The sequence below is a fragment of the Argiope bruennichi genome, chromosome 7 (assembly GCF_947563725.1).
Source record: "Argiope bruennichi chromosome 7, qqArgBrue1.1, whole genome shotgun sequence".
NCBI classification, from domain to species: Eukaryota; Metazoa; Arthropoda; class Arachnida; order Araneae; family Araneidae; genus Argiope; species Argiope bruennichi.
The window spans coordinates 64,197,691-64,220,395 of record NC_079157.1 but is presented as its reverse complement, the minus strand read 5'-3'; the positions used below and the strand labels follow the sequence as shown (position 1 = coordinate 64,220,395).

Below are 22,705 nucleotides of genomic sequence, written 5' to 3'. Positions count from 1 at the left end.
GTACTATTATTTAAAGCTGAATCATATTTAATATTATCAAATAATGGAAATATCCCTTCTTTTCAAAAAATTTTGTATTTATAAAAAAAAAAATCTTTGTTTCTCAGAATTCCTTCAGTTTACCACATCACCAAACATAAATCGATTTCCTAAGTTGGATGTGTCGAATGAAGAACAATTCAGATGCTTTCCTCTATGCTCATCCTTTTTTTGCAACCCAAACTAAAAATGGAATATGATTTATTTACAAATATATTTTTTCCCACAGGGGAGCACTTCATATGAGATGAGAAGCTTGCGGCATGGTAGTAGGTTCTCACCACCCGAGTGGGCACAGAAATGGCGTGGGGTCGACTACCTCCTTCCGATGACTGGACGTGCTTCCCACAGGAACGGTTGTACCGTAGCCGGTGATAGCCCTTAATGCTGTCGCGGCGACTGTTCATACAAATTTAATCCGAATGAATTTAATTTTTCGAGATGGAATACCCGTGTGTAGTTTCAAGACATTTAATATTTTATATTTTCCTCATTTTCTCTTCACTTCGCATATACCAAATCTTTGTCCAGTACATACAAAGTCCGAATAATTTATATGTTTTCTTAATAGAGGAACCAAGATAAATACGTTAACAAAATAAAAATTATAACAGCAGTTTTATAAAAGAATTTATAAAAATTTGATCATTTTCTTCATTTATTTTAGGACTAAGCGTATTCTCAAAAGTTACAAATTGGCTTGTAAATTTAATATTATGTCTTCTTTTACAGGAAATGAAAAAATAGGATAATAGGATAAGTAATAAAACTATAATTTTATAAAAAAAAAAAACTTATAAATTCGAAGCTAAATTAGTCTCATGAAATATGTATTCGTTATAGAGGGAAAGCAGGAGATTAATTTTGGTCAATTACAAAACAAATTTGAAACTAATGCTTCATTTATTGATATTTTTTGTTTACATTTTCCTCTTCAGAGCAATGACAACAAAAATTCTATTCCCAAATATTTTTCCTTCAAGAATGATGAAAATCAGATAAGAAATAAAACAAGAAAAACATATAAGAATAGTGGCATGTGTGCCATTATATTGATATTTTAATGTTAAAGATAATAATAAGACTCGCCGAAACCAGTTTGTTGTTTACACAGGAAGTTCAAGCAGTGAAAAATGGCAAAAGTATAAATATTATCCTCGTGCAAAAATTGTTCTGGATGAATCTGTGATTTAAATAAGTTCAGCCAAATTCTTTATATGAAGATCATTTTCCTGGACAGTAAATCATTATTGTGCTTGTTCAGCTATCAAGTAAGGCGCTCCACGAAATCTAGTACCTTGTACCTCTTCAATTGTCCTTCGGTCAATTATTAACCAGAAATTTCAACACCGCGGTAAGAAGCATTTGTTTTATACTCTTTATTTCAAAATTACATAAGCTGAAAATTATTTTACTTATTATTATACTATATTTGGCTGAATTATTTTAATAGTGATATTTAAAGCTGAGATCAAACTATTGAAAATCATGTATGAACCTCATGCAATTGATTTGAGAACGTTGTTTTATTTTTATTTGAAACATTTAATTTCATCAAATCTCTTTTCTTTTCTATCAATAATGAATGTGGTACTCATATAAAAAATATATTTAAAAAAATAACTATTTTTCTTTTTTTATCCAATTAAAATTATGCACCGTCTAACTTAATGCTGTCCATCTTCACAGGATTATTTTTTTCCCCTTTTTTTCAAATAAATAATATTCAGCTACAGATTGTATTCAAAACAAATATTTTAGTCTTAAAAAAATCCTCGGAATTTTTTTTATATATCAATTGACTTTTTGTCTTATTTATATATTCCATTACTCTCTGAAATATTTTAGCTCGCATAAAAAAAACCAACGCACCTTGCTGAATTTGAATTCTATAATCACAAACTACTTGAATGGATTAATTAATTACTAAGTACTTGTATTTTATATTTAAATTAAAATATTATTTGAATAAATTTAATATAAAATGTATAATTAGTATATAAAGTTTATAAGTATATCACAGTGCAAATATAAGTATTAAAATATTTTTCAAAACATGATAATATTAAAAAATTGACATCTTTTCTATAAATTGCGACTTGCATGAAGAAAGAATTCTTCAAAATACGGGATTTTTTTAAGGCACAAGGGATTATTGTACAAGACAAAGTGCTGGGTTTAGAGCTGTTAAATTTGCTATGTAATTGCTTAATGGGTAGTAGATACTCAAAAAGGAATGTTCAAAATTTTTATTAGATTTCTAATTTTAAAAATAACAAGATTTTTACATTTTTCCCCTTAATAATTGTGGGAAACTAACACACAAAAAAACTATTCTTTTCACTATTTTAAATTCAAATAATAATCTTTTCAGTGATATCACTAGAAATATTTATTCTCTAATTTTAATAAATTTTCGAAATATGTTTTAAAATATATTTTGTAACATTGTTTTAATCACTGAATTTATTCACACTTATGTTCAGACGATAATAAATAATTTTTGTGGCACTTATCATTTCCATTTAAATAAGAGCAAAGTTTTGAAAATAAAATAAAAATAGATAAATCAAAACTAAAACATCGGCAAGCAATAGACTAGAGGTTCGAATTTTATTCCTGAAATCTTTCATTCTCCAATATTCGGTTAAATTCAAATATGAAAACTATGTGAGAGGAAACTATATGTTAACATAATCCGCTCTGTTGACCGATCATCAAACTCTCCTTTCTTTAGTAAGATTCAACATATCCATAGTAATGAACCGGGACCATGAATTTTTTTCCGGTCAGACGAGTTTTTTCTCTCCAACCAAGAGCGCTTGAACAGGCTTTTCAAAGTACAAACTCTTTCATTTCTTGAAGGAATCATAACAATCTTAGCTAAAGTTTACCAGTGTAGTTACAGCACCTTTAGTTTGTCCCAGCTTTTGTTTCGAAAGGCTTTAAATAATTCGTGCCTGTAAGCGAAATAATTTTTTTTTAATCTATAAGATTTCGTAAGTAATTTCTATTAGATTAAATGTGATATTTAATGATAATGCATAGTAATCTAATTTTTTAGTATTATTATAAAATGTATGTGTTTTCTACAAGGATGCTTTTATATAATTGCTTTCAACAACAATACATTGTTAAATTAGAATTAGAATTGCCTAATAAGTTTTAAAATTTTTATTAAAAAGTGTTTTGTTATTGATAATAAACTTTAAAATTAATTTATTGGCTTTCAATTTTATTAGTTATTGCTTTTTTACTAGTACTGTAATAGAATTGTTCAATATCATTTTAAGTAAATTATTTAACTGTGTACAGTAATATTAGACTACACATTAAAGCTCATAGAGTCAGATTCCATTTAATAAAATATTATATACAGAATGACTTTTTTTGAGAAATCAAAGTTGTTTCACATAACTAAACTTATTTTGAGATTCTAGGATTCTATTATTTTTCTGGCCTTTTCCTTTTTAAGATTAGCAAATAATTAAGTAGTTCAAAATATATTTCTATTAGTTTATAAACCTAAGTTCAATCGAAATAAAATAAAATAATATTATTTTTATTATATTGCTTAATTATATAGACGATACTTTTAAAGTTTATTTCAAACATATTCCTGATTTTTTCAAATCTAATAACAAGAAAAAATTATTTCATATAGAATAAAAAATTATATACTTATGTTCCATAAAAGTACATATTCATACATTATAATTCTCTATAAATTAATTACCTATAAAAGTCATCGGTCTGAATAAAAAAAAAAAAAGATCATAAAATAATCTTATAGGTGAAATACTGTATTTTTATTACTGCTATTTTACATATTATTTTATACATCCATCTTTAAAGAAATTCTATTTATTGCTAAGAAAGGGAATAAATCTAAAGAAACTTTCAAAATATAATAAATTGTCATTCAAGTGGACAACCTAGTGACAAAGCTTGATAATAAATATTTAAATGTAATTAATAAAACAAAAAAAAGCTTTGAAGATAAGGTAACGTGAGGTATTGTTATCGTAACTAGAAAAATCATGAAGTTTATTTCTTTATCTAGAAACTATTTTTTATCTGATATTCTATTGAATACACGTGTATATTTAATATTTATTTTTCATAAACCGAAAATAAATAATAATCTATGTGTAATAATTCAATTTATTTCTTGATATTATTATAAAACACAAAGAAGTGGTAGAAAAAAAAGGCATTTTCAATTTAATGTTAAAGAATTTTTCTTGAAAAGACCTGTTACTTTAATATTTTTAAAAGTAAAACTGTTGGGGAAATTTTTTCATATATTCTCTAATAAAGATGTTATGCTTTCTGTTCCCATATAAAATTGTGGAGGTTGGACAAGGTTGTAAACGTTACGATAGCTGAGACTTTTTTTGTCAGTCTCATTAATGAAAATTTTGTGATTCGTTTATGATTCACAAAACTTTTACTCACGAATGTTTTCTGAATCGAATATGCATTTTGGACTTCTTTTGTAAAGAGCGATTGAAAACACAGTTTGACACAGATTTTTAATTTTAATATCAAGATAACATACCAATTTTTATTCATTTAAAATTTGAGCTATCATGATCATTAGTTCTTTGACGGATTTGATTCAAAATTTGATTAGGATTTACTCTTTAGATATTAAAACTATGCGCTAAATTTCCTTTATCCAAATATTTGTGTATTTGACACATTTATATGCATGCAAAAGTACAAATGCACGAACAATAGCTCAACGGGTTCAGTTCAAAGCTTGATACGGATGCACAATTTAAATCTAAATCAGTGTAAAATTTGATCTATCAAGCTCTTTACACTTTACAGTTATCTCTTTCTTCTGTACTCAGATGGCTAGACAGATAATATTTCATTCGAAATTTGAAAGATGCCTACAAATTAAGTGTAAAGGTTGCATACTAAATTTCATCCCTCTAGCTGAAAACGTTTATGAATAATCATTATTTTCATAGACAAACAAATATATTTCTAAAAATCTAATTTTAGGCCTAAGAGCAACATGAAGAGATTCGATAAAATCTCGAGTTCGAATTTTTTTTCGATGGTTCCATATTTTCTTTGTATATAAGAAAATAAAAAAAAAAAAACGTATTCATTTTGCCTATAATAGAAAGCTTTAACTTCAAATTCTTTCATTCAACATTTCATTTATTATTTATTACCATAAGTATTCTATCAGTTGTAATAGAAATGTCCAACTGTTTAAAGTAACATTATTTCCTGAAATTTAGAATTTCGATAGCTATAACCAGATCTAAAAAATATTTATAAGACTTCATTACAAAAGTTACCCTAAACACATCAGCCATTTGAGGCGAATCTACAGAAAACAACGAAAAGGTTGCTTACGACAAGAGTTAAAAGCATAATGCTTGGTAAACCTTGATACCCGGCACAAATGTTGAATCAAAAGCAACCAAGAAACAATTTATCATTGTTACGTTTAAAAAGTGAGGTATACACAGAATTCCGTTTTCCATAATGCTAATTAGATATTATGAAATCGCTTTTTCCGTTATTTATTCTGTATTCAGAGATATCTTTTGTTATTGTGATTGATAGACTTTTGTATTAGGTGCATTTAAATGAACAATTATTTAAGAGGAAGAGAACTGACGCTTTCTTCGGGATGGAGAGGGAAGGGGAGGATTATCAATGTAAAATTATCCTTTCTTCCACAGGAATCGATTTCCGAGCATTGAACTTTAGACTTAACCTTGAGCTTTGTCTGCCGACTTTTTTAGGTGTTTTGATCACACAACAAAAGATAAGTGGATAGGCTTTATAAATAGAATGAGAAATTATTTTCTGTTAGAATAAAATACAAATACTGGAAAGGTAGGCTTTCGTTTCCTTTTCCTTACTTTAATTCTTTAAAAAATGAAATGAACTTTTTTTCATGTTGAATGAATGTTAATGACGCTTTTTTTTTTGATTTACCGAATGAGTGGGTAGACGAAACTCAATAAATGAGAGTTTATTAGTTGTAAATATTTATTCATAAATATTTCTTTCCATCTCATTGATTCTAATTCATTATGTTCATTTTTTGAAATCTATTTTTCTGTTCAAAATGTATGCACGTTATTAATGGTTACCTGTGCATAGGTAATGTTGAGGTAGAAAATTGTCATTTAATTATCTTTTTCTTTTCAGAAAGGCTAAAAAAAAGAGGACATTTTGAGTTCTTTGCCTGCTATCGAGTAAGTGAATCTAGGAATTAAAACAATCATGGAAAGTGCGAAAGCCATAATTGTAGGCAACAAAGTGTATCGACCTTTTCTCGACAACACTTTGGCAGCTGATGACCTGAGAGTAGCGAAAGAGGAACTGAATGAAACCCCAGAAAGAAGAGAAACTTGTTTGAGGTTGTTAAGAGAAATGCTCAGAGGTATGCAACTTAGATACCTTATGAATTCATATTTCTGCTTTAAAAAAAGTGACAGTTTAATTTCCATTGTCCTTATAATGTCATTAATTGATTAAAGAAATTGGGAATTTCTCCATTGTAAAAAACACCGAAATTTTAATTACACATAAAAATAATTTATCTGCAAGTAAATTTTATTTTGATATAAAATTTAGTATATATATATATATATAGATATAAAATGAACGGCCTTTATTATGAAACAAGAAAAAACTTTGTTTCTTAAAACATTTGTTTTCTAATGGAAAATCGAATATGATTTGTGATGAGTTAATCTTCAAGTCCATAATCGGTATGCTATGCCCTGGAAAAAATATCGGAATAAAATCACTTCAAAATTAGCATAATATGTGATTATTAATTCAATAATTATAGTGAAAGCATTCGTATTTTGATATATATACAATAAAAAATGTTTAAGGAAAATATTAAATGTCATAGAATTTGAAAACTAAAAAAAAAAAGAAGAAAAAAAAAGAAATTGCATGATTTTTTTCGATAAAAATAGTTTCTTAAATTGCTACTACAATGCAGAAATAAATGAAAACAATAATGTATTTTTAAATAAAGTAAAAAAAAAAGTCTACTTTTATATTATCATAAGGCCTCCTGTTAGCTTCATTTTGAAAAATTAAAGTATGAGCTTTTAGATTTCTAGACTTAAGCGTATTATAAATCTCTATAATCAATACAATTTCCCCAATTTTATCAGACCAAAAATTAAATAAAAAACAATTTAAGTGAATGTAAAAATATTCTCAATGCTCTTAAATGATTCAAAGAATTATAATTTATACGTATCAAGAATGCTTACGAAATATCGTAGTTTCAAACAGGAATTATTATTGAAAGAGACAATTTTTAATAAAGTAATATATCCTGATAAAATTTAAAAAGAATATTATATATTAGCAGTGTTATAAAGCCATTTCGGATATAAATTTTCTTCATAACTTATAAAAAAGTTTTAAAGGTATTCGAACCTCTACTGAAAAACATTGTAGCATGATGTTTTAAGCTTGATTCGTTTATCTTGGTGGCCTATTAATTTTTAAATGCCCTTTTAATTATATGGTATAGATAATGTGTCCACAAAAATATAATATCGTCACAATCAATGCAAATGAATATAAATTCAGAAATTAAAACAATGCAAAGTTTAATTGTTAAATGTATATCTGAAAATTTATTAAAATTAGAGAAAAAAAACTTTATAAAGAAATAAAATTGAAATTCTCGTAATATTATGTTATAAATTATAAGGTGGTCAGAAAATGATTTTTATGCAATAATATTCTCCAAAGTTATTGCGAAAAAACATTAAAATTTTGTATTACTTTTTATTCAAAAATCTAATAATAGTTGTTTTTTTCTTCCCAAATACATCTTTATCCTACAACCCAAGAAGCAATAAGCAATTACGGCCAAATGTTTAAGATAGCATGCCATCCTATATATATATATATATATATATATATATATATATATATATATATATATATATATATATATATATATATATATATATATATATATATATATATATATATATATATATATATATATATATATATATATATATATATATATATATATATATATATATATAATCATCTTAATATTTTGTAATAATATTTAAAAGGCATCATTTTAAAATAAAATTTTTATCCATGCATCGGTCAATGAAAACATAATCAATCAACATCTATAACACAATCAATTGTTAATCGAATGATGATTAATGTATTCCCGATGATTGCAAAATAAAGATTACAATTTCTGAAATTTTTTTGAAATTCTAATTGAATTTACTTTTAAAATAAAGTCTTTGCTAATAAATTTCAAATGTATTTTTTCTTTTGATATATTTTAATCATTTTAGATAATATTTCAATTTTTTACTTTTTTTTTGTAAAATTTCTAAAACAAGAAAATGAAAGGTAATGCAATATTATAATGTCTTTTTTAAAAATGAAGTTATAAAGTTATAATTAATAGCCCTTATTGCTAGAATGCAGAAGTAAATACACGGTAATTACTAAAAATTTTCTTCTTAATTATTATTTATATATTAATGCAAAATACTCACAAAAATTCACAAAACATGACAGGGCATTCAAGCAAGCAATCAGGCTATTAAAAATACTTTTTTAAAGCATTATTGTTTATTAAATTACTTCTGCCAGGAAAGGGTAGATTTTTTTTTTCTTAAAATAAATCATGAATCTTTATTTTATTCTTGCAAATATCCAGATGTCATATTTTGCTTTCGTTAGAGAGTGAATGACTTTTCTGCTGAGAAAGTAAAAAAACAGTTCCAAACTAGTTGAAGGAATTAATTTTCAAGTCACGTTATTACCTTTTCAATGTCATTGCCTTAGTTGAGTGTTTGGTGTATTCATCTAGGATAAACTGATGTCAAACGCTTAAACATGGGGGGGGGTCGACTTTTTTGTTCTTTTCTGATGAATTCGGAAAAGGGGAAAACATAATTAACAAAATACATGGAATTCTATTTGACTTTGATTTCCTTTATTATAATTTTTATTCAGAAGTCTGAACTTCTCTTAACTGACTTTTTTACAAAGAAATCTTTTGCTGGGTAACGCAAAAAAAAAAAAATAATATATATTACATTACACCCATTTAGCTCAAAATGAATTTGAGTTATCGATGTCACTGACAGACATACAGACGAATGGAGAGATATACAGAAAGACATAATGCCAAAAATGAGTTTTTCGACCTCGTTGAAGTCTAAAAGGGGAAAAATCATGAAAGTTTTCAGTTCGAATTTTTTTTCACGGTTACTATATTTTCTCTATACTCAGTATGAAAGAAAGTAAAAATACTTAAAACCAATTTTTTTAAAAAAGGGCGATTTTAAGAAATCAAAAGTTTCTTTTTATTGTAGCTTAATCATACCGTCTAAAAAAAATTCAACGAATGAATGTATAAAATAGAAATAACATAAATGGATTCAAAAATAAATAATTAATTTAACGTCAACAAAAAAAAATATCTATTTTTGCATTATAAGAAGGATCAACTATAAACTGATACGGAAAAATATTTTACTTAGATAAATTCATTAAGAAATGAATATAGTTTTATTCAAAGAATTTGAATTCTAACCAGAAAGCGCAGTATAGTGGAACATGCTTCTTGCACCTCTAAACGTAAACAAAAATTATTAAACTAAAATTTAAAAATACTTAACATTCAGTTGCGCTCTCTCTCTCGTTAATCATAACCTTAACTTTGGAAAAAAAATTTGATTTAAAGGACTTTATGTAACAATGAAAATAGTTCGTTTCATTACAACAAAATATATTGTTGGAAATCATGAAAAAGTATTTTCTAAAATTTGATAAAAATAAGAGGGGAAATGGCGGATTGCAGGATTAATATCATAAGAAAGAGTTTTCATTTTAATTTTAAGATTGGTGGGAAAAAGCATTTTAAGCGATGGTATATTCATTCGCTACTATAGACAAAAAATTATTTTATTTATAAATATTTGAAATTCAAAAGGATGTTTTTAAAAATCGTTCAAATGTAGGGATTAGTACTTTTTTAAATATACTTATGCCAAATTCGTTAGTTTTATATCCAGCGAGTTGTCTTATACAGTACCAACATTTATGCATACATAGATCAACACATTAACGCAGAGACATGCGCACATTAGCTGTCGTTATTAAGATAGGCTGAATATTAAGCAGTTTAAACCAAAAATAATATGCTTGTAAAGCAAAAATCATAAGGTCATCAACATTAAAAGAGAATCGGAGGATTTATTTGTCAGTACATTAAATACTTATATTTATGATAACAAATCTTTGCATACTTCATTATTAGGATATTTTTAAGCTGCTATTTTCTTGAATAGATAAGGACATAATAAGCACATAGAGATTATTGCAAAATGAATTTCTTAATTCCTATATGTTAAATTGTATGCTGTTTTTTCCGGCCTGAAACTGAGAATGTGAAGAAGAAAGCATGAAATTCCTTAATCTGAACATTTTCAATGATTCATTAAATTTATTTATTATTATAATTTTATTCTTAAGAAATGTTTCTTTCTTGGCGGCTTCCTTTTCCTTCAGGACATCAAAGGAACCAGGAAATATATCTTTTCTAACCTTCATAAAAGCCTTTAAGATGTAAGAATGAACTTATTCAAGGTTAAATTGTAATTCGTCACAGCATTAATTGTTTCTTTTGTCCCTTTATCCTTTTCTAGTGTACAGAAATGATCCTAAATATAATAACTTTTGAAAATATTTGTAGTTTATAGCAATTAATAATTACAAATTAAATTTGTGCTAAAATTATTTTTCTGTAATCAATTAATACCATGGGAAATTTTATAAACTATTTTCAAAATTTGTGGAGTGATACACAAATTTTGAAGTCAATTTATGCAAGTCAATTTATAAAAAAAAACTTGGGAAACCAATCTTCGCTTTTATAAAAATCCTATTCTATGGCTCATTTAATTTTATAAGTGCAATCTAATTGAATTACAAACGCTGATCAAATATGTGAAAAATACTCGGGAGTCCGAACCCCTAACCATACTCTATCTCTGATACGCTCATGCATTTCATGTATAGCCAGCTACATGTGAATATTCAATTAAAAAATGCTTGTGTATATATATATATATATATATATATATATATATAAAGAATTGCTCATCTAAAGTTATAAGACAAAAAATTAACCTTTTATATCATACACTAGCTTTTAAATCTATAAACATTGTGAATAATAAAAATCGAATAAAAGTTTTACAAAAAAAATTAAGAAAACAAACGAATGACTATCAATCATTCATATGCATTACTAAAAAAGAATTTTTATATCATATTGCAATTTTAAAAATTATTAACATTGTAGATAATAAAAGACGAATAATGTTTCGTAATAAATTCAAGAAAATAAACGAATAGCTATCAATCATTCACATGTATTGCTCAGAAAAAAATTTACAATCATATTACAGCTGTAAAATCTATTAACATATTGTGGATAGTAAAGAATCAATCAATGATTTGTAATAAATTAAAAACAACAAATGAATATCATATTAATCGCATGCATCTTTGATGGAAAAAATAATATAAATTTATATAAATATATCATAATTATAATTATATCATAAATATATCATAATCACAATTATATCATAAATATATCATAATTATATCATAAATATATCATAATCATAAAATTATCATAAATTTATAATATATAAAAATCATCAATATAAATTTATCATAAAAGAGGAGTTCAAATATTTTTCAAAAATATTCAGTGTTGCAATGTTTCCGTTTTGTAAGCTATGTATATTTAATGCAAATTTGTTTTATTCTTAAGCAGTTAGACTGCTTTTAACAAATTTCTATTGTTTTTAGTTAGATTCGTACATTATCTCTTCGCCGTTTGCTTGTTAATTCAATGCAAAATATCCTATAACAGAGTTTTGATTCTATCACAATATTCAAATTCTAATATTTTATATGATTAATGACATATTTGTGAAGAGAGAATTCGGAAAATGTTATGTTGTTTAAAGATAATTTTTATCTGGCAATAAATGGTAAAAAATACCTCCCAAGTAAGATTCATGTGATTACTAGATGGAACATGAATAAAAAGATTTAACCAAATTAGCTTCGAGGAAATTCCACTTAAGACCCTTAAAGGTTAAAAAAAGGATTTTTACATTCGCAATTTCTGTATTGACTTATAATATCATGAAAATATGTTAATATTTAGATACAATAATTTCTGTACATCCAAAATAATTTTCTAATGATAAACAAAATGTTTACTCTAATCATAGTTCAACCGGTAATTTCTAACCTATTAGAGAAAAGTATATATTTCAAGTTGGAAAAATGCTTCAAATGATGTAAAAAAATATAACTCACATTTTTTAAATCCATAAATATATTACAAAAAAAAATAAGAGATTTAAAATTTTTATACAGTTTGAGAATTCTCTGAATCGTATGTAAAATATTTAGAACGCAATAAATTTTCAATTAAAAAAAGTCCTTAGCGACCAAAACCGATCAGGTTATGTAAATCTGAATATCATTATTTCAGATGATTTTACATCATTTGAAAGACTATTTTGAGGACGATCTATCACTGAATAGATGATATTAGCTCAAAGCGTCCATTGATTGGCTAAAAATAATGAAATAAATTCATTAAAATAAATTCTTTATCGAAAATTAATCGTTGTTATAATGATTCTTTTTACATTCGAAATATTACAGTGTCCAAAATATATTACTAAATGTTTGGAATATTTAATAATTGGATTGACTATTAGGACAGGAAGACTCTAAATATTTAAGCTTCGTAATTTTTTCCGTAATTCCTTTATTGATTCAAATATCACAACATATCAATCTTTAAGTAATTTAAAGCCTTTTTTCCAAATAGAAACATGTACCAATTTCTTAGGATTTAGAAATTAGTTATATAAAACTCAACAGCTTCTTTGCAAATTGTTTCCCTGATTCATTTTATTATGATTTTCCTTTCTATAGAACAAGACGAATTTACATCCCGCACAGACGATGAGTTTCTGCTACGCTTCCTCAGATGTAGAAAATTCGACTGTAATAAAGCCTTTAAAATGGTCCGGGACCACTACAAATTTCGAAAAATGAATCCGGGAGTGTTTCTCTCTCCAACTGCAATAGAGGAAGCTTTGAGAAGATGCATATTTAACTTTTTACCTCATCGAGATCATAAAGGAAGAGTTATTTTCGTGATTAGATTTGGTAAGTAATTTTTTTCGACTTTATTGTGAAAAATGTAGATTTGATAAGTTATCTTGACCACTTCATTTAAAAAATATTGGACATGTTAGGTTATCTTTTTGATTTCATTGTAAGGATATGAGATTTTCAAAATTTTCTTCTGAATTATATTTAAAAAGTAAAAGTAAAATATAAGACATGTTAGGTTATCTTTTTCATTTCATTGTAAAGATATGAGATTTGTAAAATTATCATTTGAATTATATTTCAAAAGAAAAATGATTGAAATCTAACTTTTTGTAGATAACTGATTTGTAGATTTTATAAGTTAAGCCACTAAACAAAGCATAAATTAATTGCTAAAAAAAACGTGGTGTAAATTTTTACTTCTGCATTCTACATAAATGAATAATTCATATATTAAGTAGTCACAGTCAAGATATTAAATATAATTTAGCTAATTTTTGCAAGAAATCAAAAATTTATTTCTAATACATCATGATTGATTTCCAGCACATATTAGTTGATTCCGGACTCGTAAAGCACAAAAAAAGAAAATGTTTGCAACACAGTAAAATACTTGTAATGGCTTTACTAAACTTTACTAAACTTGCTGCATGAAACCAAATCTTGTTAGTTCAAGAATTGCACCAAAAGTTATGTAAACTAAGCATGTTCCAGTTTAGATTAAAACTAGGAAATTAATAATCGCATAATTGAAATATCGTATTGAAATCATGATTCAAAAAATGACGCTAATTATTCCCTTTTCTAGAAATAAATTAAATTTCTTTTTATCTTACACTTTAATGCTGAGATAGTATTTTAATGCTATTTTCGAAGTATACAATTATATTTCGTAAATACTCATTGAACAAACATTCTTCAAAGTTTATATGCTATTTGACATCTTATAACAAGTTTTTGATTTTATTAGAGGCTACTTCTACCTTGTTCCATTAAACATATATGTGTTCCAAAATACATTACAAGGATATATATTAGTCAAAAAAATAACAAATATCAAATATATTAAGATTTACTATTGTTGCCTGACACTATTAAGACACATTAATTCGACATCTTGATACAGATTATTATCGCAATTAAACATGCGATAACTGAAATACTTAGACTGAGTAAAAGAAAACTAGCAAAGGCAAAATTTCTGAAAATTATAATTCTCTAGCAGACAAAAAGTAATGGTTATACAGTTTCGCTACCTACTTTATCCAATCAATGTATTTTTGGTCCTCTAAATTTTATAAAGTTGATTAATATTTATAGTATCTTTTTAAATTAAATACATAGAATTTTCTTGATGTGAATCTACGTGAAAATACATCTTTTATACTTTTACAGATCGATGGGATGCTGACAAAATCCCATACACCGATTTCGTAGCTGCAGGGAATTTGGTAGCAGAGTATGCTTCGATCAACAATGGTGTGACTCAAATTAATGGATACGTAGGCATATGGGACTATGCAGGATTTAATTTCAAGCATTTTAGACTCATCTGCTCTCCACAAAATGGTCTGATGTTGGCGAATCTTATGCAGGTTAGTTTGTATTTTGATCAAATACCTGTAAATATATTTTTTTAATTCTTCTGTTTTAAAAATTCATATTCATCCCCATATGTGTATGATAAACGTATAAGATTATCGTGTACATGTTGGTAGATTGTTTAATGTATAAAAAGTAAACATCATTATTTTACATATAAATTGTTATGCTAAGTTATTCGTTCAGCATTTGTTCTTTAGGTTAGTAGGTATTTTAAATTCAACAATAAAGAGTAATCGAAAATTTTGTTTATGATAAGTATTCTAAATTTAATAGGGATTAGTAACTTTCTTTATTCTGCAAACGAAGGAAATAATTCTTATCTTTTGAAATTATATAAAAGATTATATTCTGATTTTCAAACCATATAGATTAAAAATTGGAATATAATATTACTTTATAGAAATAGAGAAATAGATTTGTAGTTTTACATTCATGATTCTGGTCAAGAAATATATGAGAAAAATATGTAAAGTTTTTGCGAATTAGTTAAAAATAAAATTTCATGTAACATCTATACCTAAAGTCTAAAATTTTTCTATATAGATAAGCAAAGAAAGATCAGAAAAACTAAATCACTAAACAAAATGACGAAATATATGATATGATAAATCTTGTGAAGTTTAAACAAGAGAACTCGGTATTTACAAGCTTCAGTACAAGATAATCGCATCATTGTTTTATCCAGTTTTGAATGATCTTTAATTAAAACAACGGAATTTAAGCAATATCATATTTATGTGTAGCATCGAAGCTTTTTTTAAATACATAAATTCTTGTCTTATATACATAAATATTAATACAGCAGAAACTAATTCATGTATAATTGTAGACTTCAGACTAGGATTTGTTCCAGAATTCTTGCCATTAAAACTCTTTGAAAACATTCAGATGATTTAAATAATTTGCATGTTAATCTTTTATACACAGCATGGCTTTCAGAAGCAACATGTATTTTCATTGGCACTTATGGGAGATCTACAACTCCAAATGTTTTACAGAGGTGTTGTAGACTTCATAAATGGACTTCTGATTAATGTCTAAAATAAATTTTTAAGAATTAATTAAATTAAAATTAATCAATTGACTATATAAATCTCTAAGAACATCTAAATATATTATACATATCCTACTTACTTCTGCACGAAAAAAAAATTTACAGCAACTTTCTACAATTTGATAATTAAAGATTTAATTATTGAGATGCAAAATGAAAAATTAAACCAAGCCATGATATATATATATTATGAATTGAATGTAATGCTACAAGTTTAGTAGACATTGCATTATATCTGAAAACAGAAATGCTTCCATATTTATTGTCAGGCGAGAATTCTAAAGCTAAATGCAATACGACGTCACAAAAAGTAATTGCTACAATAATTTTGAATACAGTGTCATCTGCAAGTTGATACATTTCTACACTCTTTCTGTCATGTGCATCTGTGAAATTCGTACCGATTTAATACATTTGCTTAATGTTTCAAAATGACATACTTATAGACTGATTGTCTCGGGAATACCCATGATTTCTTAAGTCTGAAATCAGAAACAATAGCTCCTTGGCAAAAAAAAAAAATGCATATGATGGTGAACTTTCCTTGTAAGACATTGATTGTATCAAAAATAAAGACATAAGATGTCTCGTTTCTGCCATTGTCACCCCCCCCCTTTTTTTTTGCTTTTTTATAGATAAGGATCTCATACAGTATATTATCCTATCTTGCTACTTTTAATGAAAACATTAATTTAAATTCTAATGTACAATTCCAGTTTTAAAATCAGTCAGTAATAGGCCAGAAACTAATATAAGATCAGATTCAAAATTTTCTTAAAATGTTATGAAATTCTACCAACAATATTTTTTGTTTCCATTTTTTTTTAAAAATTATAAATATTGTTGTATAAAATATCTTTAGTTATTTGGTTACGAAAATTTTTATAAATAAATATAGGCTTCCGCTTAAAAGAATTCACTAAATGAAGTAAATAATTTCTTTTTGTGTTGTTTGAGTCAGTAAATGATTTGAAAAAAGATTACGAAAATTAAATTTGTATCCTGTTCTCCATCTTATTAGTCATAGAAAGATAATTTTGAAACGTCAACATTTTAAACAACAACAAAAAAAATCATATTTTTTGCATCTAAAACTGGTTGATATATGAAGCTTTGAAATTCAATATTTTTGGTCAATTAATGGTCATCTCGAGCAAATGCCGCTTGTTGGTTGGTAGATTTTCATAGAGGTTTTAGACTAAAAGTCCTCTAAAATAGTGTTATAATTTATTAATTTATGTATTTTATGAATTTTAATTTATTATTTCAGCGTTATAATTCGGTCAGATGTAATTTGAAGGAGAATCGAATTTTAAAAAAATAAAAATATATTAGAGTGTCAAGACATGGGAATATATTTAAGAGGACAGGAATATTATAAAATGATGTTGAGTTCGTAATTTTTCACAATCACATTTATTGACTTAAGCAGAAAAAATGTCATTCTTTATGTCATTTAAAGCATTTTTAACATTGGAAATAAGTATATACTTATCTCTACGATTTGGGAGGGTACTCTATTTAATAGAAAAAGAGACTGGTTTGTTAGTCGTTTCGTGTGAATTTATATCCTAAAAATAAATTATTTTGAATCATTTTTAAAAATTTTAGATAATAGTAACGTTTTTCTATATGACCTGTTTTTTTATTCCGTAGGATCGATTTCCTGGAAGATTCAAATTAGCGTACTGCATAAACTGCCATCCTTTGGTGAAAACAGCTTGGAATTTGCTCAGGCCGTTTATGAAAGAAAAGTTCAGGCATAGGGTTAGTTTGTATTCTGAAATTTTCTTAACCTAAATTTTATTTCCAATTTGCTTTCTATCGCATTTATTCAATCATTTGAATATATGCCTCTTGGATATACAATATTCCTGTAGCTGTACAGAAGCATTGCGAATGAAATTAAAAATAACTAGAACAGTGCTGTAATTGATTTTATTTAATTTATTTATAGTACTGCCACCTCTTTGTAATGGTGCTAATAATAAGACCTACAAACCATTTCTACAAATCTTCGATAATGATCCATAAGACCTCATGCCAGCTTTAATTCAAAGAGCATGGTAATTAAAGTTTTTTTAACTAAATTTTAATTGGAAAGGTGGAAGATGAGATTTCGGGTTCGTAAATGAATCATCTGACTGAAAAGGGGTAAATTATGGTAACTGAAGTTTTCGTCTCCCAATTATTCCAAAATTATTGAAAACAGAATGATTAATGAAATTATCCGAATATTTGCCTTACTATATTGAACAATATTTGATTGAGAGTCCTTGAATATCTGAATCCCTTAAAAATTACCGATAGCCTACTAGTAGATAAAAAAAAACTATTGTAAAGTAGGTTCTGCTGTTCTTGTATTACAGAAGAAACAAGAGCTTCGTGGTAAAATCTCAGAAATCAAATCAGCTGCATTTAATTGAGGGAAACCAGGTCAAATTAACGATCGGTGCAAGATAAAGAATGTTACTCAAACTTCATTACCTGATGCATATTCCTAGACACTAAAAATTTGCACAGTACAGCCACTGTCGTATATTTTGATTGACTTGCAATAATTTTCAAGATCAGTAACATAAGATATTGTTGGTTAGCAGGGAATATATTCGATTATTGTTTATATATGATTAACTTAAGCAAGACATTTTCTATAATCATTATTTTTAATATTTTGATAATTCTACCAAAAAATCAAATTCTCATTAGCCTTTTCATTGGGAACAAGATGACCGGGGTAGTTAATGATCTCATTATCTTGCCATAAATGCATCTTATACTTTTTTTATTTAGATTTCCATGCATTTATTATTTATTTTGTTCGATTTTCTTGATCAACATGATCAACGAACTGTCTCACACCATACTGAAAGTCGCATAGCATACTGTAAGTCACACAGAACATATTTTAATCATCATACTTTTTATAGATATGCAAGTCCCAAAGGAAACACATGAGACACAATAAGAACATTTAAAACAACAATGGCAACAGGTTCAGGAATCAACAAACGGTGTTAAGAAATTGAAATTTGTTTCCCCATACTCAAGATGTGAGTTAACACTTCTAATGCAGTGTAATTACTGCATATAGTGAGATATGTTTTGACCTTTCATCAAGACACAAGGATAAAATGTTGCAAAAGCTTTAAATGGTGACATTTAAAAAAGAATTTTGCGCTCAAATTTCGATAATTAAAATCACCTATTTTAATTTATATGATTTTACTGTGAGCAAAATTTGTATATACAATAACACTTCCATTACATATTATTGCAGAAAACATACTTAATATTGCATGATTTATTTGTGGACTGTCTTATATCTTCTAAAAATAAAAAATATGTATTCAACTTTTATCAGGATTGTTATCTTACTCCGAAGTCGAAGTCATTTTTCCCGGTATTGGGCAAGATGGCATTTTTACACCGCTTTTTATACTAGCAAAATAATATCATCATAATAAAAAATAATCAAATAGGTAGAATATAAGAAAAGCCCTTCTGATAATATGTGAATAGAAAAGTAATTTATCTCAAAAATTGAGCTTATTAAAAATGTGTTAACATCATCATCTTATAATGGTCAAACCTACAAGAATTCATATCCCGAATAATTATTCGTGTATATTAAGGTTTTCCTGGACTTAATATAAACAAATATAATTTTTAGCCTTCCTGCTTCTGGACATAATTTTTTCCTTTTATTTTGCGAAAAAAAATATGTTAACAGCTTTAACATTTGATAGCTGAAGAATTTTGAATGATTCATTTCTTTACAAATTATTAATTCTTTCGAAAAATGAGAAAATTGGTCTACAGTACTCGGATAGTGTCCTTCATCTTGAGTTCTTTCTGGGATTAATTGATCTAATAGGCTAAAGAAGATTCTGGCAAGAATCCAAATATTCATGAATTTTTAGTTTTTAAATTCCACAAGTATTGCATTATGCACATCGATGAATTCAAATGATAATTATTCTTTAAATAAAAAAAAACACTTATTTAAAAGGAACAATGAAAGGCATAAATGTGCAGAAAGACCACTGGAATCAAAAGTAATCGACCGATAAGGGCTACAGATGGACTCTGGAAGATAATGAATTGGTGTCTCTCTGTATACTTTCCTCTGTCCTTCCAGTGACTTTTGAACCGACGTTTTCCTTAGAAATGTCAAGGATAAAACAAATTATTGAAATTTGAGTATTAAAATAAAGTTTAGCTATAAATTTTTTTAGATACTATGAATCAATTACAAAACAATATCTTGTTCTTTTCATCAGTTTTATTGCAAGAATTTAAATAAAACTGATAACATTATCAATTTATTGTACAACATAAAAAGAAAAATATGAATAATATTTAATATGGAAAAGCATTTAGTTGAAAAACTGAGACTGAGATTTCAAATAAAAAATCATTTTGTAATAGAAATACTGTAATGCAGTTAATATAAAAGATACAATTAATTCGGCAGCTTCATATTTAGATTTAACAAGGAATAAATTATAAAATAATCATTTTTATCAGAAGTTACTTAGAAAAATTCTTACGAGATTTAAAATATTCTTTGAGTTTGTTAAATTTATTTCCCTATTTAAATAAAACTTTTACCCTTTAACTTTAAACCCGACGATGCTCAAAGTACCGCCATACCGTTACAAAAATAGTCAAATTTACCATGTCATTTGCTGATATTTTCGTAATTTGACTATTTTTGTAACGGTATTCAAAAAAGAAGAGCATGGTTCCAGCAGAAAGCAGTAGATATCTAACAAAAGTAGAAAATAAAAATCCTCAGTTATCAATTAAATTAGTTAAATTATTTTAAAAGGCTCTTGTATCTTTCCCAAGTTTATTCTGCACCAAAATTTATCTAATGATTCAAAAATAAAATTTAAAACATCTATGGCAAAATAATTGGGAAAGTAAAGAGTTAAGCCGACACATGGTAATTAGTCAGTGTTATATTTAAATTTAAGGAGGTCTTATTTGAAATATGGACCTCAATAGTTCACTTTATATGAAGCCTTTTATAGTTCTTTTCTATAGCATTTTACAGTTCTCTTCTTACTATATAGAGGTTTTTATGCGTCTCTTTTAGTGTCCATGACACTTGCCCACTCGGACAATTTTAGGAAGGGGCCCAAGAAAAAAGCCTAAGCTATGATTCCTGTTGCTTATACACATAAATCTGGAGCTACAAGTAGTTGCAATTGAAAGACCAAGTGACATCGTAGATATTTTATGTTGAATAATTTCTCTGATATATTATTTTAGAATTCTTACTATACCCAATAATATTTTAGCATAAATAAGGACGGACTTACGAGTATTCACAAACATTTTTAAGCAAAAAAAATGATGAAAACATTGATATCTTTTTAGAAAACTCTACATAAAATAGAATTAATAAAATTTCTTCTTTCAGGTTCAAATAATTTCCAGTCTGGAGGAATTGCATAAATACGTGGATCGAAGCATTCTTCCCAAAGAGTATGGTGGAACTCTGGCAACTCCTTACACAAAAGAAATCGCCAAACGTGTTCTAGATAAGGAGCAGTATTTTAAAGTGAATGGCAAGTTTGGATTTTGAATGCAAAAAAAGGCACATTTTCATTGGTTCTGTTAATCACTTGTACATAATTATTTTAAACGAGTTAACGTGTATATAGTTCCTGTATTGCATTATTCATACTATTAAAATATATCCATATTTAATTTGTGACTGGTTGATTTGATTTTCAATTGAATTTATAGTTTCATCATCATAAATATAATTTGTAATTTTTGTTTTATGTTTTTGTCCCAAAAATGCATTTTAAAACAGAAACATTATAGAAATATGAATATCTAGTCCGAAATATTTCAGCATGATAATGTTTTAACATTTAATATATCTATTTTTTTTTTTTTTTTTTTTTTGCTTTTAAAATATTTTTTATAGCACCCAACAGCTCGCAGAGAATGTTGGTAGTATCCCATTTCGATTATATATCTTTTTCGTAAATTCCCTGTTCATGATTTCCTCAAAAATAGTAGTTTTAAGCATCAAATTCTAATAGATAATAGAACTTTATTTTAATAGTCCTACACTTCTTCCTTCTTTGGTTGTGTACCTTCTTAATAGAACCAAATCCCATAATCCAATTGAATTGTCCTAATAATCTATCTTTTAACTGCAAGGCGTATTTACCAGCGAATGTAAAACTTCGTTTTATTTTGAGTAATATAAGCATATAATAAATAGAATCTTTTTCTAGATTACAACAATAGAAGAAAATCGCATGATTCATTATTTGATGAAACACTAAAAGTGATTTGAATCTCACTACAAAAATGAAATAAATTTTACAAAATTATTCAAAAAAAACTATTTTAAAAATTCATAAATAAATTGGTATCATTGAACAGATAAATTTAAAATTAAAACAGTTAAAAATAATTTTTGCGCAATAATATTTTCAGAACAGATTTCGAAAAAATGCCAGAATTTCACTCATTTTTAATTAAATATAATGTTAGTTAAAATTTCTAAAAAAATTTGTTCCGAAGAGCTCATTTTCATCCTCAAAAGTATATTTATACAAAATTTGATAGCTATAGCTGAATTAAACTGGCCTATAAATCGCCAATATGCGCGCGCACGCACATACATTCTCCTTTATTATTAAAAGAGATAAACATAATGTAATAGCAATATCCTGCATAAAAAAACTATTTCATATCGTTGCAAATATAAATTTTGTAACTGAAAACATGAAAAGTAACTTTATTAAATCTATTTAA

The 22,705-nt window shown here is 26.3% G+C and overlaps 1 protein-coding gene across 3 annotated transcripts; it reads left to right on the top strand.

Moving 5' to 3' along the window:
- Positions 1–1,239: 1,239 nt before the first annotated feature.
- On the top strand, positions 1,240–21,637 carry LOC129975979 (alpha-tocopherol transfer protein-like). Of its 3 annotated transcripts, none has more exons than XM_056089292.1 (6): positions 1,240–1,393; positions 6,226–6,460; positions 13,075–13,311; positions 14,653–14,852; positions 17,573–17,683; positions 21,348–21,637. In XM_056089292.1, the coding sequence occupies exons 2-6, from the start codon at positions 6,301–6,303 to the stop codon at positions 21,510–21,512; spliced, it is 873 nt and encodes a 290-aa protein (XP_055945267.1). In that variant the 5' UTR covers positions 1,240–1,393; positions 6,226–6,300; the 3' UTR covers positions 21,513–21,637. The 3 variants fall into 3 exon arrangements, with proteins under 3 accessions (XP_055945267.1, XP_055945269.1, XP_055945268.1); XM_056089294.1 differs by lacking the exon at positions 1,240–1,393 and adding an exon at positions 5,892–5,907; XM_056089293.1 differs by lacking the exon at positions 1,240–1,393 and adding an exon at positions 5,962–6,055.
- The last annotated feature ends 1,068 nt before the right edge of the window (positions 21,638–22,705 follow it).